This window comes from Octopus sinensis, linkage group LG7 (genome assembly GCF_006345805.1).
Source record: "Octopus sinensis linkage group LG7, ASM634580v1, whole genome shotgun sequence".
In the NCBI taxonomy this organism is placed as follows: domain Eukaryota; kingdom Metazoa; phylum Mollusca; class Cephalopoda; order Octopoda; family Octopodidae; genus Octopus; species Octopus sinensis.
Genome location: NC_043003.1, coordinates 62,035,507 through 62,061,610, shown reverse-complemented (window position 1 = coordinate 62,061,610; position 26,104 = coordinate 62,035,507). Strand labels below are relative to the sequence as shown.

At 34.3% G+C, this 26,104-nt stretch overlaps 1 protein-coding gene across 3 annotated transcripts in view; it reads right to left on the bottom strand.

Annotated features, from left to right (window-relative positions):
* Nucleotides 1–26,104, bottom strand: part of LOC115214428 (meiotic recombination protein SPO11-like) — a 757,765-nt gene that overhangs the window by 609,261 nt on the left and 122,400 nt on the right. For 2 of the 3 annotated variants that reach the window (XM_036504807.1, XM_036504809.1), the window contains exons 6-8: nt 25,242–25,328; nt 17,111–17,147; nt 15,592–15,698 (exon numbers count right to left, since the gene is read on the bottom strand). In XM_036504807.1, the coding sequence (XP_036360700.1) occupies nt 15,592–15,698; nt 17,111–17,147; nt 25,242–25,328 (231 nt within the window). The remainder of the gene's footprint in view (nt 1–15,591; nt 15,699–17,110; nt 17,148–25,241; nt 25,329–26,104) is intronic. The other variant, XM_036504808.1, reaches the window with a different exon arrangement.

Below are 26,104 nucleotides of genomic sequence, written 5' to 3'. Positions count from 1 at the left end.
TAAATTATACCATTTTGCTTATGTGTCACTTTGGGATGTATTACCAAATATGATGAATATCATTTTCAGAATTTTCAGTGGCAATACCATATAACATTGGAAGCAGAAACAACCGTTAGATGGGATACAGTCTATTTGTTTGTTTACATATGACATAATAATTGATATTAGTCAATTGTTGTTGATCATTATTTCTCCATTTCATGTTTACTTTAAATTTGATTTCTGATAAACTCTGTTTATCTTTGTCATTATCTGTAACCTGTTAGCATAATATGCTTGCATATGTATGTCCAGGGTTAACATAGGTAATTATATCGGTAGTATAACGGATATTTTTATCTCTTAGATGGTTATTCCAACATCTAACTCAACTAACCTTACATATATATACATATATATATATATATATATATATATATATATATATATAAGCAAAACATTAAAACACTGAGATTTGAAATCAGATGTCACTACTTTTCATATCACCAGCAGTGACATAGGTAGATTGCAGGCGCAATAGCATTATATAGCTATGAATTATAAATTTGCACAAAGTGTAATGATGCTTTACAAGCATCTAACTGCTAGAAATAAGAGCTAAAGTCTTAAATTTTTCCACCGTACCAAACCAAGATAGCAGAGAAAAACAGTATGTGAGGAAAACAGAAAGAATTAAAACATCTAACAGCACAAAATAAAAATATTAAGCAATTAGGGATATTCACAAACCAGGTTTCGGCTTTTAGGTATTTAAACCCTGAACCTCATTAGTGTGGCCTACTGAGTAATAATTTATAACCGTCACATTAAAATCTGACAGTGCAACTGGTTCAAATAAAGGTTAAAAACCTCATTAAGAGATAGTAAAATCCAATGAAAATACTGGTTAGTTACCTATACAAAAAATGTTGAACATTACAATTAATATTCAACTGTAAGGTAACTATATGTATACATATTTATTTATACATATTTATTTATTTAGATAAGATAAGAAAATAGAGAGACAATTAATAAATTATTATTCAGTAATGTAAAAAATTGACAACATCTCTAACAGCTGTTTCAATTCTAGACCTTCAGAAAATTAATTAATAAAATTTAAAATTATTTGAAGGTCGAATCTCGTCAAAGGTAGTTTAAGATATACAAAATAGGTGTTCAATCCCTGCATGCTGAGTGAAGTATATGGCTGCAAACCATGTTTTGCAGCTGTATACTTAACATGCAGGAATTGAACACCTATTTTGTATATCTTAAACTACCTCTGAAGAGATTCGACTTTCAAATAATTTTTCATTTTATTAATTAATTTTCTGAAGATCTAAAATTGAAACACCTGTAAGAGATGTTAATTTTTTAAATTAATATATATATATATATATATATATATAAATACTGGGTAAAATTTATTAAATTAATGATCTAACAATTAACACCAGTGGTTACCACATGTAATAAAAGTCATATGGCAAATATTTTTATAATATTAGAGTGTATAAATAATTTAAACACAGTGAGAAGACCACCATGTGGACTTCCCTGTGTGTATACACTCTTCTAGAGATGTATTGTATGTAAAGGTGCAGAGCTTGCACCGAAAATCAGTTGTGGAGAATCCACCTGGAGTTAAACTAGTAATAACATTCATTTGCCACTTAGATATGGCTACTTGCTTTACGGCTTAGTACACGTTATTACTCTCTCTCTCTTCTGGAGTTTTTATAACCAGCTATATATATATATATACATATATATATATATATATGCATGTGTGTATGTATGTATATATATATATTTCAAAATGTGACCGCGTGTGCACCGTTGGCGATTTTTTCCTCTGTTTTCCCTTCTCTGGATCTTTCCTTCTCCTATGTTTCTGACGAAGAGCTCCGCTTGAAACGTTAAACCCTCCTTCTTTCCTTCGCGTCCAATAATACTATATTTGTTCCACATCCTCGTGTTGTGTTTTTTTGTGCTTTCTTGTTTGGATTAACTTTATATATATATAAATGTATGTGTATTTTTTCAATGTGTACAAATAACATGTAAAAAATAAATAAATAGTTATCAGGGTTGCAAAAATTCACATAAGTACTAAGGATGTAACAGCCTACTTATAAAGGTAGAAATTTCAGGGTTTAGTGAAATGTTTTGGTATCACATAAATAAATAAAGTGATGAAGTTAAACTCCACTTCTTTACTTATCTACACACACACACACACACACACATACATACATATATATATATATATATAAATTAGAAAAAAAATCACCTTTTATCAATTTAATAATGAAAAATTCAATTATACCATTTAGAAAGATTAAATAAAAGATAAAACATATAACGATGATTAAGTAATGTGCAAATTGTTTAGTTTTTATTTATTTATTCATTTATTATTTTGCACATTACTTAATCATCGTTATGTGTTTTATCTTTTCTATAATATGTGATCTTTCTAAATAGTATAATTTAATTTTTCATTATTGAATTGATAAAAGGTGGTCTTTTTCTAATTTATATATATATATGTATATTATATTTTGTGAAATTTGATTTAGTATTTCTAAATTGAATTTTTCCCTTTAAGTTTAGAATAATATTCCCTTATATATATATATATAATTGTTAAAGAGGTAAACATCTCATGTCATGTAAAATATTATTATAGGAAAAAGGTCATCAGAGACAAATAGGGGAAAATTGGGAAAATGTGAATGGTACGTATTAATGAGTCCAAGTAATCCGTTACAGCACTTAGTGTACCTAATCGTTTAGATCACTTGTGAAGTAAGTCCTATACTTTGTATATATATATATATATATATATAATATATATATATATATATATATATCTATCATCATCATCGTTTAACGTCTGCTTTCCATGCTGGCATGGGTTGGATGGTTTGACTGGGGACTGATGAAACAGATGGCTGCACCAGGCTCCAATCTGATCTGGCAGAGTTTCTACAGCTGGATGCCCTTCCTAATGCCAACCACTCTGAGAGTGTAGTGGGTGCTTTTACATGCCAACGGCACAAGGGCCAGTTAGGCAGTACTGGCAACGGCCATGCTCAAATGGTGTTTTTACATGTCACCTGCACAGGAGCCAGTCCATCGGCACTGGCAACACCCTCGTTTGAACGTTGTTTTTCATGTACCACCGGCACAAGTGCCAGTAAGGCGATGCTGGTAACAATCATGCTCAAAGTGTGCTTTTTACATGCCACCGGCACGGAAGCCAGTCAGCGACTCTGGAACGATCGCACTCTGATGGTGCTCTTAGTGCTCCATTAGCAAGGATGCCAGTCAAGTGGTGCTGTCATCAAATTTGATTTCGATTTCACTTGCCTCAACAGGTCTTCACAAGCAGAGTTTAGTATCCAATGAAAGAAAGGTGCGCCTAAGTGGGCTGGTTATATATATATATATGTATATAAATTAGAGAAGAACCACCATGTAGCAATTCAACAATGATATAATTAAACCATACCATTTAGAAAAAAACTAAATATACGATAAAACATTTACCTAGAACTAAATAAAGTACAAAATAATAAATAAATAGTATATAATTAGTGTATATATATATATGTGTGTGTGTGTGTGTGTGTGTGTGTGTGTGTGTGTGTGTGATTGGCATCTTTCAGTTTCTGTCTACCATATGCCCGTACATTAGTCCAGGGCTAATGAAGACGCTTGCCCAAGGTGTCAGACAGTGGGGTAGAACCTGAGACTACGTGTTCCAGAACCAAGCTCCTTACCACTTAGCCAATATGTATTCACCTAACCCATATTAGCATAGACAACTGCATACAAAAATTTTTAAAAAAACAATATAGAACTGCTTGTAAAATATGGAGGTCCTACTTCAAAATCATATCAGCCAAATATAGACCATTCAAGATGAGACATTAAACCAGTAATAGTGATAATATGTTAAACTGTTCAAAAACTTTATTGAGTAGAGAGCTATTTTTTGAGTAAGAATATAATTGCAGTTTTATTTATAGCAAAAGTGAAAGTAGCTACAATAGCAGTCAGAGTTGATTGATAGAACAATTGCTTAAATTTTTTTCCTGAAATTTTAGGGTTGCTTTAAAGCAACATTTCAAGTGCCACAAAAAATATTTGATGACTGTTTTCAAACATATTCATATATAAAAACAAAAGTTAACCTAATATGAAACAATTGATAGTGTTTTAGATGAAAAACAAATAAACATTTGAAACTGTAAAATATGATGAATAGTTAATAAAATAGAATTTATGAATAAAAATTCATCCAAAATATATCCTTCTAACAAAAGCTTTAGTACAACAAACGAAAGATCTATTAAAATTAAATATTGAACCACTCTTTAAATCAAACAAAAATCTTACATGCTTCTTTTGTGGATCTTCAACTATTTTCCAGCTCATGCCGGCATGGGAGTTCAAGCTTCATCATCATCATTATTATCGATTAACGTACGCTTTCCATGCTAGCATGGGTGTTTTTTTTAAATTTGAACATTTCTTAGAACAAGTGTTTAAACACAAAAATATATGTAAAATGCATGGAAGACAAGTACATATTTATATACATCTAGGTTTAGTGTGTTTTACGTGTAGGGTCAATAAGTGCATCCTAATTACAAACTAATACACAACACCAAAGCTGAACTATTTCTTGATTGTGTACACAGAAACATAAACAAGGTTCTCATATTAAGTGTTCCAAACAAAATGTAAGGGCTGAAAATAATTATCTAAAGAATGATAACTTAGGAAGTTACACTCTTTCTCATTACACACATGTATATGGGTGTATTGTAACACAGCCTTTTCATTCTTCAGCAAATAGACTATAATTTTTAAAGTCTAAACATATCTATTATTCTCTTCACAAACAGAGAAATAAATGAAGTCATTCCAGCAAGTTTCACAGTTTATAAACCTCTAGGTTTGAAATTAAAAATATCAGACCAATTCAATGCTAAGATGAATCACCCTTACTGAAAAAATATTCTGTATCACTTAAATTACACCTTCCCAAAATATATACAGATGGCTTTCAAACTATCTAGAAAATCATGTGTACTTGCTACACACACTTTGAATTCATCAAAGCCTTTCACTAAGTTAGTTGTGGCATTCATACATCACAAACTGAAAGAGGTTAGCAAAACAGCAAGATTGGTCTTTAGGGAAATCACAGAACCTCATACACAAAGACAAAATTAGAGGTGATCAAAAGTGGTGCTGTAAGTATGCTGCTGTAAGTGGGGTTATAAAGCATTATTCTTTCAGAGATTAATTTATTCCTCATCATTGTTAGATACAAATAAAATTGTATAGTTAACTTATTCTTAGTAGCTGCAAAGATGACATGAAAGCAATGTTTGACATCAAGCCAAACGAGGATATATCAACAAATGCTAATGAGACCTAAATATAATATAAACCTAGAAAAATAATAATGCTATGAAATTCCCTACCCTCTATATTAGTGAAAAAATAACCCCATGAAATATTTTTCACACAACCAAATAATTGGATGCAGAACATGACAGCATATGCATTGGCACACTGTTGACTATTTGCAGACAGAGAAACCAACAGCAATGTTAATCCTCTGTAAATCATCACTTGCCCTAAATAGGTTAAGACTGTTGGTCTCCTAATAGCTTAAGCTTTACATGTTAACTGGAACAATAGCAAATATCTTTTACAGAGGAAATAATCTAAGTCAGAAACCACCTCTATTGCTGAGAATGTTTCTACTTTCTGGAATGTTGGTAAAAGATTTACTATTGTGTGTATGCAAATGCACACATATGTGCATATGAAGTAACACAGAATGTACATAATCATTGTAATTGTACCCCACGACCCATTCTTTCTGTCTAACTTTCTGAAGAAAAGCTCAAACTTTAAAACATCAAAGACATTTCTACTTCCCTCCCTTTCTTTCAGCACAGAACTATTAATTTACATTTTCGTCATCAACATTATCATCATTTAACATCTGTTTTCCATACTCGCATGGGTAACATGGTTTGACTGGAACTGGTGCGCTGGAGAGCTGCACCAGACCCCTGTTGTCTGTTTTGGCTTGGTTTCTATGGCTGGATGCCCTTCCTAATGCCAACCACTTTACAGAGTGTTCTAGGTGCCTTTTACATGTCAGTTATCAGCATAGGTGCCTTTTACTTGCCACAACCATAAGTCACTTAGTTTGATGTGTCTTCTCAAGCACAGTAAATCATCAGAAGTCTCAATCACTTGTTAACATCTCTGTAGGGCTCAGTAACTGAAGGTGATATTTTACCACCTTGTCTCACATCTTCCTGAGCCTACCCCTTCCAGAGGTTCCCTCCACAATTAGAGATCAGCATTTCTTCATGCAGCTGTCTAAATTATATATTTGGAAGCAACTTGAACAAATGTTTAAAAAATTTGCTTCTCAACCACAAGGACCTGAATTCCATACTTCTTCATGGTATCTTGAGCAAGATTATTTTACCATAACTTCAGGTCAATCCAAGCATTGTGAATGAAATTAGGTGAGAAGAAACTGTAAGTAAATCAATCAAATGGATTTTACATATAAGTTAAAGGTCCAGCTTGGTCACATTCTATGTTATTCTGATTCTTCCAGAGAATGTATGGATAATTTTTGAAATTCTGGCTCAAAAAGTTGACAAATAGCAAATAACAAAAATCAGAATGGGAGCAGGAATATATACAACATAAGATAAGTATTTGAAAGCCTATAACTTTATAACTGCATACTAAAAGGGTTTAAAATCTTGCAAAATTTCACTCTACTTGAAACTGATAAACGATCTCAAAATTAATTGCTGTCTACTATTCCAAATAAACCATCCAGGAAAGATGATAGCTAAGGTGGAGAAAAACCTCTTACAACTTGATCCAACCATTTGCAATACTCAAACATAAAACAACTAACCTGTGGATCATAGAATACAGAGATAACATTAAAAAAAAAGTCACTGCAGAAACTTTTTGGTATGGCCTTGTCTTTGATGGCTAAAATAAACTGAAACTAAAAGAAATTAAATAATTTCTGCATTTATAGGAGTGGCTGTGTAGTAAGTAGCTTGCTTGCCAACCACATGGTTCTGGGTTCAGTCCTACTGCATGGAACCCTAGGTAAGTGCCTTCTACTATAGCCTTGGGCTGACCAGAGTCTTGTGAGTGGATTTGGTAGATGGAAACTGAAAGAAGCCCATCGTATATAGATATATATATATATGTGTGTGTGTGTGCATGTTTGTGTGTCTGTGTTTATCCCCCTAACATCGCTTGACAACCGATGCTGATGTGTTTACGTCCCTGTAACTTAGAGGTTCGGCAAAAGAAACTAATAGAATAAGTACTAGGCTTACAAAAAATAAGTCCTGGGGTCGATTTGCTCAACTAAAGGCAGTGCTCCAGCATAGCCACAGTCAAATGACTGAGAGAAGTAAGAGAATAAAAGAATATTCATACATACACACACATACACACACGCATATACACACACACACATATACATATGTATGTATCAAGTTCATGTATGTATATACATACACACACATGCACCATCATTTGATCATCTTCATTTTATATTTATCATTCAATGCTGACTTGGGTTGGATGAGTTGTCACTTGCTCACACAGCAACACAGAAAACCAACCAACTTAAGTTTTACGTATATCTTACAGAGTACATTGGTTAAGTTTAATCATGCCACCATCATGAAAGAAATTATTACATGAGAGAGTGAGGGGAGAGAGAGTGTGTTTGCATGTGTGTGTGTGTGTGTGTGTGCATGTGCATGTTTATATCTATACATATGCTGGCCTGCTTTTTTGATAAAAATATGTTTTGCTGTAGTAATTTAAAAGTAATTTACTATATTTTTCAATGAGAAACTATTTCAATTATAAATGGACTTTTTGAATACTTTTAAATTCTTTTTCATCATTATATTATAATTTCCTGAGATATCAATTCATGTTGTAGTTTGATAAAATTTGATACTCTAAAATTTCACTTCTATTTCATGATTTTAATTAACTTTTCCCCTGTGTTTACAAAACATATATAAAATTTAGTGTAATATGTTTGTTTCAATATATAAAACACAAATGTTTGTCTTTCTGACTTTCCTACCTTTCAATTATCAAGGAGACCAAAAACGTAGCATCAAAAGAAGAATAGAAAAAGAATGAGTAAGAGAAGCAAACTGGAGTTCTACACAAATTCCAAACCAAGTAGAAATCTAACAAGAATGAGAGAAAATATTACAGAGAACAAAGCAAGTTTTGTTACAAAGCTAAACAAAAATTATTATAATGTTTAAAAATCATGAGAAAGAAATGAAAAAAATATACAGAAATTTTTAAAAAATGGCATTTTTATGGTAGTCCAGATTTAGCCACAGCAGACACAAGACCAATTTTCCAATAGTTTTCTTGAGTTGCTTGGCAACAGAAAAAGTTGAAATAGAGGTAGAAAATTTGTAATATATCAAGCAGAATGAGACTGTGGAAGACAAGAATTCCTACTAACCTTCACAATGAAATACACACATAGAGAAAAATAATGAAACAGCATAATAAATTAACAAAACAAGCTACTGAGGTCCACAACTCTTTACATGGTCTAGATATATTAGTATGATGAAAATTAATTCAATAGATTAAAAATTATTTTCATATCAAAGAAAGTTTAACCTAAATGTTGAATCACTTGCATCCACGATATCCTAATGTCATTTTTTTTAGTTTAAAGAAAACATTGAAATCAATAAACTATAAAAATATCAGAATCTCAGATCTCCAGTGCATCATAATATTCGTTTTAGATAATGCAAATTCTCTCACAAAAAATTAACATAAATAAAAAGGAAACAAAATTGACATCATTAAAAATTGAAATCAGGTACGTAAGGTGGCAAATTAAAACGTCTCATAAACAATATTATACTTCATGATCACATAAGTATTGCATAAATGTACCTATATCTATAGATATATACATTCATACACACTTATGTATAATAATGTATATGCATATATTAATATGTATGTACACAAAGACAGTAAGACAGTGGACTGATAGAAATGGAAGCTCTGCTCTCTGAGTTTAAATTCTACTGAGAGTGACTTTGCCTTCTAATCTTCTCAGGTCGATAAAATAAATACTAATCAAGTATCAGGGTTAATATAATCACCTGTACTTTCCTCCATGTCTAAGTTTAAGTTAAAATCGTAATACAGAAGAAGGCACATATACACACATCATAACTCATCAGCTTCATCAATTTTTTAAGTACATTTTTTAATGCTGGCACCATTTGGATGACTTCGTCAGGTAATATTCTATAATGTGTGTGTGTGTGTGTGTGTTGTGTGTGTGTGTGTATGTGTGTGTGTGTATCATCCTCGTTGTCATCATTTGAAGTTAATTTCCATGCTGGTATGGGTTGGATAGTTTGACAGGATCTAGCAAGACCAGGTGCTGCACCAGGCTCCATTGTCTGTTTTGGTATGGCTTCTACATTTGGATGCCCATACAGAGAGGGAGAGAGAGAGAGAGAGGAGAAAAAGAGAGGAGGAGACACATGTATCATCATAATCATCACTATCTAACATCTGCTTTCAATGGCGATATGGGTTTGACAGGTCAACATCTAAGTCTGTTTTTAATCAGAGTTTGCATGCATGTATACATACATATATGACAGTAGGTCCAGACTTCGTTCATAACTTCCAATTTTGACTTGGTTTCTATAACTCAATGCCTTTTCTAATGTCAGCCATTATGCAGCGTGTATACATACATATATATATATATATATCTTATACATAAATGGCAATTTTTGTTTGTTAACATCTTGATGCCTACACCAGTGAACCAATCTAGACAAAACTTTGCATACATGTTAAACTAATATCCAGTTCAATTACAGACTAGTTAGATTTGAATAAAAATCTATAATGGGCTCCTTGGGAGGGGTGGGGCTATTATATGATAAAATGAGAAAGCTGCAAAGAGTGTTGGTGTGAGAGAAATGTAGTAGCAGAGTGAGTGTGACTGGGAAGGGGAGAACAGAATTGTGTAAGCAACAAAAATGGAGTAACAATGGGATGATAACATTAATACAGCTGTCATTCACTTTTACTGCACACATACTTCTGTAAATACATAGATACATGCATACATACACACATGCACACACACGCACACATGCACATAAATAACTTTTAACATGCTGAGGAAGGGAAAGGTGGGTGTGAGGAATACGTAGCTTTAAGGAGAGAAGGAGAAGGTGGCTTTTCTGCTGTCCATTGCAAAGAAACACTCACACACAGACACACATGTACATATATATACATACATATGTACATACATATGTCTACTATACACTATTTTAAACTCGTGATTACCTGTGTGTACATTTGTAAATGTTTGTTTGTGTGTGTGTGTGTGGTGTGTGTGTGTGTGTGTGTGTGTATCATCCTCGTTGTCATCATTTGAAGTTAATTTCCATGCTGGTATGGGTTGGATAGTTTGACAGGATCTAGCAAGACCAGGTGCTGCACCAGGCTCCATTGTCTGTTTTGGTATGGCTTCTACATTTGGATGCCCATACAGAGAGGGAGAGAGAGAGAGAGAGGAGAAAAAGAGAGGAGGAGACACATGTATCATCATAATCATCACTATCTAACATCTGCTTTCAATGGCGATATGGGTTTGACAGGTCAACATCTAAGTCTGTTTTTAATCAGAGTTTGCATGCATGTATACATACATATATGACAGTAGGTCCAGACTTCGTTCATAACTTCCAATTTTGACTTGGTTTCTATAACTCAATGCCTTTTCTAATGTCAGCCATTATGCAGCGTGTATACATACATAATATATATATATATATATCTTATACATAAATGGCAATTTTTGTTTGTTAACATCTTGATGCCTACACCAGTGAACCAATCTAGACAAAACTTTGCATACATGTTAAACTAATATCCAGTTCAATTACAGACTAGTTAGATTTGAATAAAAATCTATAATGGGCTCCTTGGGAGGGGTGGGGCTATTATATGATAAAATGAGAAAGCTGCAAAGAGTGTTGGTGTGAGAGAAATGTAGTAGCAGAGTGAGTGTGACTGGGAAGGGGAGAACAGAATTGTGTAAGCAACAAAAATGGAGTAACAATGGGATGATAACATTAATACAGCTGTCATTCACTTTTACTGCACACATACTTCTGTAAATACATAGATACATGCATACATACACACATGCACACACACGCACACATGCACATAAATAACTTTTAACATGCTGAGGAAGGGAAAGGTGGGTGTGAGGAATACGTAGCTTTAAGGAGAGAAGGAGAAGGTGGCTTTTCTGCTGTCCATTGCAAAGAAACACTCACACACAGACACACATGTACATATATATACATACATATGTACATACATATGTCTACTATACACTATTTTAAACTCGTGATTACCTGTGTGTACATTTGTAAATGTTTGTTTGTGTGTGTGTGTGTGTGTTTCACGTCCTGTAACTGTCTATCACTACTTTTGTAGGGTCTTCCCTGTTGCTGTCACATATGAAATTTTAAAATTTTGTCAAAATTTTCAAATTTGCTATATAGAAATAATTTTCCATGTCAAATCTGATTTCGTTATTTATTTGTTCCAGAAAAATTGCAGGAAAATGTTACTGAGGTTTAAAGTTTTATCAATTTTTCCAAATCAGTAAACAGGATTTGGAAGCTGGCATTTTCCACATGATAGCTGTCTATCACAAAATGAAAGCAAAATCATTACAAGGAGGAATTTTTATTAAACAAATGAAAGCAAAGCATTATGATGATCCACATTGTAAGAACTTCTGAAGTTTTAATAAGTTTTAATGAATAAAGTCATGTGAAAAATTGCACAAATCTGTCCTGATCAAGAAGCCTATCTGCCGAGGAAGGCATGATCTGACATGGAATAAGCAAAAATTTATATAAGACATCATATTGTAAAAATTGCCCAGCAACAACAAGCTATTCAGCTAGTGTGTATATATATATATATGGTTGGAGCAAAGCCTCTGCCAGACCAAGGGTGACATTGTGGTGGAAGAGTAACACTGACAGAGCCATAAAAGAGAAGAGACAATCTGGAAAGGATGGCTAAGAAAGGGTAGCAAAGAATTATATCAGGAAGCTAAAAAGGAGGCGAGATGTCAGGTTTATATAGCAAGGGCAAACGGAAGAAAGAAGACATTTACCAATGTCCTACAGTATGAAGATCATTGAGAATCAAGATATTGTGGAAGAGAAGTATATGTGGATGGATTATGTTTTGCTTGCACTTAGTGATGTGAACAAGAAAGAGGAGTGGAAAAGTTACTATACAAGAACGTTGAATGTGGAGAATGAATGGGATGAAAGGAGTCTCCCTCGTGTGACCACAACAGAGGGACCCAGTGTAAGCTATGGACACATGAGAGGAGCGGTGGAATAATTAGGTTATCAGCGAAAGTAGTGTTTGCATGTGGAAGGTGCACATGATCCATAAAAACTTTAGAGACTTGGGAAATTCATTCTCTCAAATGCCTTCGTGGCCCATTAAAGGTAGTAGATAATTTCTGCTACCCAGGGGACCAAATTAGTAGTGGGGGAGGGTGCACAGAGGGTGTGATAGTGAGAATAAGAATAAGATGGAGGAAATTCAGAGAGTTTTTACCTTTGTTGGCTATGAAAGCTTTCTCTCTCTGAATGAAAGAAAGATTGTATGATACATGTATACTGACAGCAATTCTGCATGGTAGCAAGATGTAGGCCTTGAATGCAGAGGACATGCAAAGATTAGAGAGAAATGAGGCTAGTGTGCTCCACTGGATGTGTCATGCAAGTTTACATTGGGAGAGAAATTAGACATAAGAGGAATTAGATGCAGTGTGCAAGATAGAAGACTGTGATGGTTTGGCCATGTGATGTGGATGGATGCCGACAGCTTCATAAAGAAGTGCTGATCTTTTGAAGTAGATGAAACCCATGGAAGAAGGAGACACAGGAAGACATGGAAAAAAGTACTGAAGAATGACCTTGGGATGTTGAACCTTTCAGACAAGATGACAAAGGATTGAGATACTTGGCACCTTGCTATACTCAAGAATACCCATACTCCACAGCAGAAGTGTTAAGGCTGCTCTCCCTGGTGAAGAGCATTGGTTTGCAAGAGTCCTGTGCCGGAGCCCCTTAAAATCCACACATGCCAGTGTCACATAAAAGTGCTAATGCAGTGCCATGTGAAAACACCCAGCACAATCTGTAAAGTGGTTGGCAATAGGAAGAGCATCTAGTCGTAGAAACCATGCCAAATCAGACTGGAACTTGGTGCAGCTCCCCAGCTCTGTTCAAACCATCCAACCCATGCCAGCATGGACAACGGACATTAAATGATGATGATGATGATATATATATATATATATATTTATATACCCTTGCTTCTTTACACACACATTCCAACTCTTCCTCTGTCATTACTTTCTCCCAGATCACACTGCTTTCCATCTTTGCTCTATCCTTTAGGCCACATATAAGCATTTTGTACATACATATGTGAAAATACTGAGTACCCTTTTCACTCGGTCCTCTTGTAACTTATAACTATCATTTATGCTTCAGTCTAGAAGTCTGGTAGATTGCTTTGTAGTAATCTTTATGTTTGTGTTGATAAAGTACTGGTCGTGTATTAGGGTCTATTCCTCTCTTACTGTCACGCTTTCTTTCTGTCTGTTCTTTGTATGAGAAATTAGCTATGGGCAGACCAAGAGACATTAGGCGCAAAAGATGTCCAAGACAAGACTACTATAGGTATATAAACAGGAATAGACTCAGCCACCACAGCAGAATTAATATATCCTAAAACCACCTTGGTAATGTGTGTCTATGAGGGGCTCTGTCCCACTCCTGCCATCATTGTCTCTGCCTCATCAACCATTTCTCCACTACATTTCAACTCCTAACACCATCACTTCCCTATTAACTGAGAGCAGAATAGACACGTACTACATCACCCAACTTTTTCAGTTACCTCTCTTTCCCATCCCAAACCATTTCCATTTCTCATTATTTTCTCCACCAATCACCTTCTTTCTGTGCCTTCTCTCCTTTATGCTGTTCTCTGTCATTGACACCTCACTATTCTGCTATCATCCTCAATGCCCTCACATATCTACCACAACCTCTGCCCATTGAGGCTCTCTCTCCATCCAGAAGTGCTAAACTACTGGGACATAAACACACCAGTACTGGTTGTCAAGCAGTGAGGTGTGGGAAACAAACTCGTACACAAAAACATACACATATACACACAATAGACTTCTTTCAGTTTCTGTCCATCAAACCCACTCATATTTGGTAGACAAAAACTGAAAGGTACCACACAGTGGGACTGAACCCAGAACTATGTGTCTAATAACCAAATTTTTTTACCATACAGTCATGCCTGTATCCATACATAACTGGCTGCTTTTACAGATATCATGAATATATACTTGTGTTAAACCAAACAAGGTCACTGAAATTAGAGTTGAATGGACTTACCTAGATTTACCTCTGTTTAACCAAAGCTGGTGTCAAATTTGACAGGTTAAACAAAGGAATTTGAAGTCCACAATTAGTGGACTTAAGGTTTTGATCCTTGGTCATGAAATTGTTGTATACTTCAAACAGATGAACAGATATAGATATTTCAACTGCAGCAGTTTTTGAAAAAGATCAGCTGTCCATCCATAAGTTACTGTTTGCTGTCCTTCTTAGGTCCAATCCCAGCCAGTTAAATCATAGTGGATTAACTAAAAGCCTATGGCATCTTCCATACCTCTACTGGAAGCAACATACACTACCATCCTCAAGTCGCAAATGGTTTCCTTAGTTCTCCATAGTTTAGACTCTGCCTTTCATGTACCTGGACCATATTGCCTTCTTTAACCCTTTTATTACCATATTTCTGTTGAGATGCTCTGTGTTTTTTTCAATTAATTTTAAATATAATAAAGAATTTAGTACAATAACTTAGTTATTAAGCTAGTGCTAGGAACATAAACTGCGACAACTTTTAAGAACAGGACATTTGTACTATAGAGCCAGAGACAGTTTCAGCTGGGTTGGTATCAAAAGGGTTAAGATATTGTCAACTGAACAACCTGATTAATTTTGACAAGTCAGACCATGCCCTACAAACAAGTCATCATCATCATTATCAGCATCATCACTACTATCATCATTTTTTATCCACTTTTCATGCTAATGCAGTGTGGATTCTTGTCTTCATTAAAGCATCTTTAAAATTTCACTTATCCTATCCTTGATGAATAATTTTTTGCTTTCATTTTTGTAATCCTAAATTCACAAACTACTAATCTACACTAATCAAGAATTCAGTTCATTTTATACTTTGTATAACTTTGCCTTGTTAGTTGATTTAACTTACAGTTCTACAGGATTTATTGAGATTTCACAGTTAAAATTTGTTATTCAGTTTTTTTTAAATACTTACGGTTATAATTATATGAGGAAATTGTTCACTGATTCCATAATTTAACAGATGTTGAAATGTAGCATCCTTTTCTACTACTAAAATAAATAGGGCATGAGTATATATGTATAAACATGCATTAAGGATAAATAAAATTTTCAGAATTGCAACTATATGAAATGACAAATTAGACTGAACAAAATCACAAAATAAAGATGGAATTTTATTTTTTATTTATTTATTCATTCTCTGGGAAATAGTGCTTTAAAGCCTGTTTTACTAATTCATTTCATAAGGCAAAATATCATAGACATGAAATGAAAATAAGGAAAGGTAACTGTTATTGGATAAATAAATATATGGAGACATATCATTGTGAGTTATGTTTTGCTTATGAAATTAGACCCAATGAGTACCTTTTTGGCAACTTAGAATTAGGATTGAATGGATTGATTGCATATGATAGTTCACCTGGAATCACTCAACTCTAACAAGATGCTGAGAAAAAGTAGCTGGAGATTATTAACATTTTAAAACGTAGGCAATCATGTGATTAGGTGCAACTCATCTGCATAAAGATGCAACAAGTAATACTTGTTGTTTTCCATTAAGTCAGGCACCTAGTTTAGTAATATCTTTTCGAAACACTAGTCAGATCTCAGCTATTAATAATTAAATTAATTTTGCACCTATCAAATATTTAGGTTCTCAAATTTAATGATATTTTGCTTTTATTAAGTTTCCACTAAATTTCGCAAGAACAGAAAGAGAAAAGCACCAGTGGAATACCATATTAATAAGTTTTAATCTTCTACCTTTTGAGTTCAAATATTTGTCCTTCATCTCTCCAAGAGCAATAAGATAATCAAGTACTATTGTTCACTCAATTGTCAGTATACCTCTCCAATAAATTTTTAGGCTAAAGGCAATCTCAGAAATTATTGAGGAGTTTTGCCAGTACTGCCTGACTGGCCCTCATGCTGGTTGCATGTAAAAAGCACCTGCTACACTCTCACAGTGGTTGGCATTAGGAAGGGCATCCAGCTGTAGGAACTTTGTCAGATCAGATTGGAGCCTGGTGCAGCCTTCTGGCTTGCCAGCCCTCAGTCAAACCATCCAACCCATGCCAGCATGGAAAGTGGACGTTAAACGATGACGATTATGATGATTATACTAAATACAATAAAAATGAAAGTACTTTTGTGCATATTCTACACTGATTTTTCTATTCAATAATTGGTAACTATTCCTGTTGACTGTATTTTCTTGCATACAAGTTGAATATTTTCAGATCAAAATTTAGAGCCAAAAAAGATAGATTGACTTTATACAACACAACAACTTTTGAAGATTAAAACTTCCATGTGACATACAGCAGGATTTGGAAAGATAGTGACAACGTTTGAATGTTTGCACTTTACACTTAATGAACTTGCAAGCCAGAAAGTATGGTATATTTTTCCTAATTTCATTTGTTTTTTCAGTACTCTTTTATGCATCAATTAATTAAGTTTCTGAACTTTTGCTATATAAAGGATACTGTTAATTTCCATAACATTTGATGGCAACATGATCCCCTAAAAGAAAAATAGATCATATGTACATAATGCATTATCTGTGATAATAGAATGCAATTTACACATCAACAGATTTTATGTATCATTCAGTATAACACAAAAATATAAAATCTAAATTGGAAGAACTGTGAATATTTTTTAATTATTTTCCATGGAAGCATGTGATATATTCTGAAAATTTACAAACATTTCTTACTGCAGTAATAAATGGTTTAAAGCTGAATACTTACCCTCAAAGCAGAAATATATGCTTCATATAAGAAACAATAGTTGACGCTAGATCTCAACATATTGTCATAAAGTATATTTCATTTATAAACGAAATAGCAATAATTTTATAGCATGATTGTATATCTGTGTGTGTGTGTGTGTGTGTGTGTGTGTGTGTGTGTGCGCGCACGCATGAACACGTAAGTATCCTCAGTATAAGCAATATTTTATGTTCACTTTCCCATTCTGGCATCGGTTGGGCAGGTTTTCTGAGGCAGTGTTTTATGGTAAGATGCCCTTCTTGTTACCAACTGTTTTATTTACTTATTACTAAATACAATGATGCTGTGTATCTATGGTAAAATATATTCATATGTTAGATATAGTATGCACACATCTAAATCCCATAATCTAGGACAAAACTGATATATTAGTGGTCAAGCAAACTAGGTTGTGCATAAAAGTATTATATTTTTTTTTATGAAGGTGTAACTGCAGCACACCTTGAATAATGATGTCCAGATTATCTTCCAATAATGATATAGTTTTATGCATCAGCATTAAAGCAGAGTAACTCTAAATAAAGGGTATAAATCAACATCCATTCCACTCCGCTTATTAATAATATACAACTCCAAATATATTCTTGACAAATGCTTAACCTAATCCCCAAGACTCTCAACAACATCACATATACTACAAATCACTAAAACAGAACTGCAAATACTGAGAATCATATACAGATATAATTACAAATACTACAAAATATTTCCAAGCTATATAAACTCTACACACTTTAACAATGCATTACTAGTGTTTATTTTACAGACTAAAAAATTGATGCTGAGTGAATTCATAGATTTTTAATAATCACTGTATATGCTCTTGATTAGTCATAAGAAGCTGTCATGTTTATACAATCTCACTATGGACAAAAAGTGGGATCTGCTCAACTGTATGTTCAAATGTATTTACTTTCGTTTTGGTAACTGTTTTTTATACTCTTAACTGATCATTGTGAAATTGTATTTAAAGACACTATTAACAAGCACTTCATTAAACCAGGAACACTAATTTCAACATTTGATGTATTTTTGCCAGTTTGTTCAACTAAATAAAATAATGACATATTAACAGTGTTAGTTTTTATTCTAAAGTTTACTATGTATAAATCCATAGATTTTAACTATCACAGTATGTGTAGACTAATCAAAATTGGATACATTAGATGGTTGTAAACAACTATCATGTACATACAGCCAATCGCCCTTCTGTCAACAGTGAAACTAACAGCATGACAACCCCTTTATGACTGTCCAATGTATCTAATTTTAATTAGTTTACTCATGTAACATAAGATCTATAGATTTAGCACATAGTAAACTTTAGTAAGAAAACATTGCTTAACACATCAGAAATTTAGCTAGTCAAACTGCCAAAAATGTGTCAAATATTCAAATTTGTGTATAGTGGTTTTAAATACAATTTCATTGGTTAGTTAAGTATAGGATTAGAAGTTGTTGATGAGAATATAAACACGTTTGAAACAGTAGTCCAACTAACCTCTTTCTATTCACAATTAGATTGTTTAAACATGGCAGTCATTTTATGACTGTTCTTAATATCTAATTAATTTAATTAGTTTGTACATGCAGTGATGGTTAAAATCTATGGATTGACTTCAATTTAAACTAAAGCTTCCAACAGAGTAAATCCATAGTAAACATGATATAAACATACACACTGTATAACACCATAATCTGGCTCAATACCATTCAGCTTAAATATTTAATGCTTTTTATCACTAACTGTCACTACTTCAATGTTTTATCTTCTAGAACCTGTACTACACACGTTTTTCCAATCATGCCTTTTCAAATTTGTATTGTTACAGAAGTTCTTTCTATACGATGTCAGTGCTTCCATTTAATCTTTTCTCCTCACAATTCACTGTCACCTGAAAATTTACAACAAAAAACTTCAATTGCTCCATCAGTTGATGTATTTCTATTGCCTTCTGAAATCTTTCAACTATCAAATCTCTCAAACCATATTCTAGAAATTTCAAAATATATGATGGTCATAGTTTTAAGGTCCTTGATAGTAGATCTGCTTAATGAAGACCAATTTGGATATAAATAGAGGTAATTTGATGACTGGTATCCGTGCTAGTGGAGCACTAAGAGCACCATCCGAGCATGATCTTTGCCAGAGCAGCTAACTGGTTTCCATGCCGGTGACATGTAAAAAGCACCATTCAAGCGTGATCATTACCAGCATCGCCTTGCTGGCACTTTTGCCGGTGGCATTTGAACAAAACATTTCAGCGAGGTCATTTCCAGTGCCGTTCGACTGGCTCCTGTGCAGGTGGCATAATAAAAACACCATTTGAGCATGGCCATTGCCAGTACCGCCTGACAGGCCCTCATGCCGATGGCATGTAAAAGCACCCACTACACTCTTGGAGTGGTTGGCGTTAGGTAGGGCATCCAACTGTAGAAAATCTGCCAGATCAGATTGGAGTCTGGTGCAGCCATTTGGTTCGCCAGTCCTCAGTCAAATCGTCCAACCCATGTTAGCATGGAAAGCGGACGTTAAACGATGATGATGAGGATGATGATGATATACAATCTCTTCCCAGAAATCCTTGGAACTAGGAAGGTTTCAGAATTTTTCAGATTTGGAAAATGGTATAAGTTTGCTTGTCAGGCCAAGAAGAGCAAACTGTCAAAGTATTGGTTACTCACTGACAGATTTATGGTTGAGCTTGTGGCAGTGGAGACCTCCAGTGTACTCAGTCCCAGACCATATCTCTGCTCACTGCTATCAGGGCAGAGATGGATATCTGCAAGTGCAAGTCCTATGAATCAGAGTGGCTGTTCCACTGCATCTCTCTTGTTATCCTCCAGAGCAAAGCCATTTCAGTTTTGTCTGCTAGGAACATGAGGTGGTCTGAATTACAGGAAACTGAGAGATTGTAAGAATTTCATAGCTTGTTACCTGAAGTTGGTAAGAGTCTTCCACTATAGCCCTCATCTTAGATCCCAAGAAGAGCCTAGTTCAATCCCACCAAACTTTGAAACAAAATTTTGATTTGTATGTATGTATTATAGGTTGAACTAAAGTTTTGTGACTATAAGGATACCTTCATGCATGGAAAATGAAAAGAGGTTCACCTACCTGCCTCTCTCATTTGCACCCACCTAGTAGTAGTCACTCCGGTGATCCTACCCTATTACCCAGTATAAGCAGTTGCTATCTCACAAACCCGAGAGTTTGTGATGCCTCAGCCGGCCAAAGAGAGTCCTCTTCCTCATGCACTTCCCTTCTCATGCTTCCTCTTCCAGTCAGTTCCTTGACCATTGATGTCATGGCTCTCTTCTTCCATCTCATCCCCACATGCCCCCAATCTCAAAGATCACCTCCTCACTTCATTCCATGTCAAAATCTACCACCCACCTGGGTGGGCACCTTGCATGTTGTGATCTTCTTAAACTGGGAACCTCATTCTGTTCCTCTTTTCCACAATCATCATCCAACAAAGCAACAATCCTATGAACATCCAAGACATGACGCAGCATTTCATCCATAGAGATGTTTTTGGAATTGACAGCTGTCACTATTGCTCTGTTCCACTGAGTTGTGCAACATATTTGTCAACCTGTTCTCCTCTCCATCTGATCATTCTCAGCTTAGCAAAAGCAGCATACTCTCCATCTGTGTAAGCTTCTCTCAAGCGTTGCTCAATCTTCACCACACTCAGCTATTCTTCTTTATCCATTTTGAGGTACAGTGCCAGTGCACTCCCATCCAAATACAGGGCCATGAGGCTTCCTTGTAGCCTGGCCACAACTTTGACCTTTCAAACCCAGGCTACTACATCACTTTCGCTATAGAAAGGTCTGATGACATCCTTATCTTCACTGCCATCATATCAAGGGGACAACGATATCTGTATACAATTACCAAAATAGCTTGTTATGCATGGGAAATGAAAAGAGGTTTGCCTACCTTCCTCTCTCATCTGTGCCCAACTAGTAGTAGTCACTCTGGAGGTCCTGTCCTACTCTGTTACCCAGTATAAGCAGCTGCTGTCTCACCAAGCCAAGAATATATTTTCTCACGTCTGTTTGCAATGCCTTGGCTGGCCAAAAGGAGGATGACCCTGTCCTATCCACCCACACTTCCCTTCTCATACATCCTCTTCCGGTCAGTCTCCTGACCATTGACATCATGGCCCTCTTCTTCCAGGTCATCCCCACAATACCATTAGAGTACTTTGATAGCCCTAGCCAAGTGGGGCATGTGGGTGATTTTACCAACTTACCATAATTATAAAGAAAATATCATTAATTAGCTTAGGATAATATAAAAATACATACTAAACAAGACACCTAAATGCAAAACTCCAAGTAAAGGTAAGCAAATATAGCCTAGTAAACGTATTCCTCATTATTGTTCATTTGCATTATGAATATTCACTCTGAGGGGGATAAATAAAGACTTTAAATATTATAGTTTGTTTGGACTTTAATAAACTGATAAATGAAGTGGAATAAGGACAGAACATAAAATTATTTGCATACTTTTTATTTTTAAGTCATGTTTGGTACCAAACACAGGTTTTGGTTTGCAGATGATCTCCAAGAAAAAAAATATTAGTTTTTGAATCTTTTCAATTTTCAGAATTTCAGATGATCTTCAAACATCCTTAATTATTGATATACTTCTGAACCCAAGCATTATTCTATCCTACAACTCCCCATGCACATACAATCATCTGATTACTGCCTAATTATATCATCCTGCTCCATATCAATCTATCATGGAACAACCACTGTTCATTAAACTTTTTAGTAATTCAATTCAGTTAATTGTTAAGTACTCAACCTTTTCCCCTCTCCTATACCTCTGGAAGCAAATAGGTTTCATCCCTGGGACATGTAACTAGATGACTGAAACCATATCCATACAATTTCATTCACAGTGGGATAGGCAAAGTAGTTCACTCACAGTGGTGTAAGTGAAAAACCCTGCCAGCAACACCCAAAAGAAATCTACTTTCCAATTATGAAGCCACCACCGCAATGTGTACAAGATGTCTATCAACTTACTAAAAGAGGTTTTTGTGCCCTGAAATACTTGCAAACTCATCTCCAATAGTGTTTTCTCGTCCCTCTAACAAAACACACAAAACCCTTCATAAATTTTTCTTAGTCTCACATATCTCACCATGATATTCACTGCTGTCAAGTGTTTCTACTATATTGTTAGCCAAAAGAAGGCAACTAGTCCTGATAGTGTCATTGTCATCATCTTCTCACAGTTTTTTTCCAAGCAAACACTTCACTAAATTCTCAGGCTTTCTATCTTCTCCATGGAAACCTATGTGGTTTATAGAAATGTGTTACAGTATGTCAAGCCCAAAGGAGGGCTACCTCACTAGCTCTGCTGACTGCTACCTTGACTCTCAACACCTCAAATACAATGGAAACAACAACCACCTTATTAAACTGAATCTTTTGCTCTTCTCTGTGACCAACATTACAGCTTCCATAGAACCAAACCTACTGGAGATTTGCTCATTGTGCCATGGTTTAATGTTCTCTTAACAATAAAAGCACCAGTAAAAGTAATGATACTATCCACTGCCAAAAGAAGCCCCTAGATGATGTTTCCATTCTATAGACTCCTTCTATTGTCTCATTGTTTCTTATCAGGTCACTTCTTTTTAGTAAGTGTCAACTGGCTCTCTCCAACTCACAATTGATCACTTCCTTTGTGTTTCAAAATTCAGATATTTTTTCCAAATTGCCATCTCTCTACATCAGTTATACCACTCCCTGTTACATTCTGCACAGATGGCACCATCTTTCACTCATTCTTGTCATGTTGCCTAAATACCACAGACTACTAACGGACCAATAAAACATCCTCCAATGAAGATGGTAATTTAGTTTTCATCAAGAATATAACACAGAATTACTGCATATATAAAAGAAGCATGCAGTAAACACATAATTAAAGTATTCAGTCTTTAATCTATATATGATAAGCCTCAAGGATCTTTGATGGCACCTACATAGCTATAACACTGTCAAAGCTGCCTTCTTGGACAAATAATTCTTCAGATCTAAACAGTTAAAGTTTCAGTGTTGCTCACATAACAGGATAGTACAGCTGCTATACACATTCTACACAGCATCTACTAAAATCACCATCTGTCTAACTGGAAGAAAACCGTCAATCACCAACACTGTTTCTTCAACTGATGTAATTATGGTTCCTGATGTCTTTATCTGTAAACACATTTATCTATCCAAATCTTATCAATGACTCTCAGTCTCTAAGATATGAATTAAATAGTTTCAGCATATCCTTCCATCTCAGAATTGAAAGCCTATGTATATCTCTTCCTGCTCACATTTTGCATAAGTTGTCAACCTATAGAAGTCTCTGTTAAAATCACCCACATCAACATGATTAGTTTTGAAAAATATGTACTGTTTATTGGCACTGACCCTCCTCCTTGGCTTGAATAAAAAAATTGTTTCCAATTTAACTACTAAGATGCAACAATTAATACTCAATCTCAGCCACAATAATCAATATTTTTAAGTCTTTAGAGGGTCTAGAAACTCTTTAAGTATTGGATATATCTCCAAACTAACAAATAAATTCCTGTGTGTACATAGATTAATAGAAGTTTGTGTATGTGGTGTTCATGTGTGTAAAATCAAGTGCAATAATATCAATATCATATCTATAAATGTTATTATTAAATAAAACTTAGCAAATAAATAATACAAAATAAAATAAAAGTACTGTTTGAGAGAAGTAAATATATTTCTGTGAACATAATGTATTAAGGAAGATAAGGAAAGCTCAAAAACTTCCTTTTATTATTGCTAGGGTAATTAAGGCATTGGGCTGGGTGGAAGTTACACTATTACTTAACTCAATAATCAAATTATGCAGGGAGATCTTATCTTCTACAACTGACAATAGGAGTATGATTACTAATCACAAAAAAATGAAAAAGCAATAGTAGTGTCATAGAAAGGGATATTTCAACAGAGAAAAACTAATCTATCAAATACACTAAGTAGAAAGAATAATAAAAAAGCTATAACAAAGATGAAGTGGATGTAAAGTAGTTTGGTTTTTGTATCATTGATGCTGTTTTTCAGGTGAAAGAAACTGTGAAAAAAAGAAGTTTTGGTTGATTCCCATGCTGTTTGGTATGATATGTATGGATGAATACCAAACAGAAGGCATGTATGGCACATATTAAGTAGAGCTGAGATTTAGTAGATGTGCTGAATGAAATTTAAGTATGTCACTGCCAAAATTTTGACTTTGAGCTCTTTCTTTCACTCTCAAGATTGAGCCCTTTAAAAATTAACTCAAAAATAGATTGCAAGCTAGCTTCATTAATTAGATGGCTGGGTTTTGCTAAAGAATCTAATGCGGGAACTTCAGAAGAAAAACGGAATACAAAGGAATTCAGTTTATAGAGAAATAATATGAGTGATATGTAATGAAGTAAATTGAATGAGCACACTCCCATTAATCATTGTGTATAACATAATTCTCTTGTTCTGTTAATGAATGGTAAGCTGGTTGAAAAATATATATGAAATAATAGTAGAAAATAGTAGAGAGACAGAAAAGTGGTACCTAAAGCATAAAGAAATTTGGATGAGGTAATTAGATCGAGAGAAAGAAATTTAGAACTTTCTACATGAGTCAACATGAAACAAAAGCATGAAAATATGACACTGAGAAGTTCTTTCCAGCATATGGTAGCTTGATAAAAAGAATGGCAAACTATCATGAATAATAAATTCAATGAAAACAAAAGAATTAAAATATCTAACTTACAGATTTTGTATTCTTGCAACATATAAAATTTCCATTTGCATCATGGAATTGTAAATCTCCAGCAATGCAACCTTTAGATGTTGAGAGCTAAAATTAAGAAATAAGTATGCATATACATATATAACTTGATATAAAAACAAACGTTAATATAAGATACATGCATACATGTGTGTGTGTGTGTGTGTGTGTGTGTATGCATATACATATATACAAAAATATGTGTGAATATATACTTATAAATGATGACTTGTATATTCATTCTTAATACATTCCAGCAGATTCAGACATGAATATGCTAAACGCTTTAGTATTTTGTCATTGGAGAGCAACCTGTCATTTTAGACAAATATGTGATCATAACACTCTGTTAATTAGCATAAGGGGACTTTGGGACACTCAATGTTTCAACATCATTGTGTTTCATCAGCCAAAGCCTCCATGGACTAATTAATCTAGCAAGAGCTTGGGGCTTTTGTTTATAACTTCAGCAAACAGATTATTTGCTGATGCATGCTTATAACTTCCAACTGATAATAAATCATCATATGCACAGTGAACAGCAAGAATCAAAAACAATGACTTGTATTTTCATTCTTAATACATTCCAGCAGATTTGTTGGTAGGTAGGAAGTCATCGATATATACATATATGTATTTGTCCCTAATATATATATATTTAAATGATAAAATTTATCTTTATTTTCTATAATAACTACCAAGTCAAAAGTGAGTAAAAAATGTAAAAAGACAATGGAAATTGAATTACAGTTTTTACAATTTACATTAAGTTTTCCATTTGGTTATTTTTATATTCTTATAAGTAATTTTACAGAATGGTAGAGGCTGCTTATTACCCACTATCC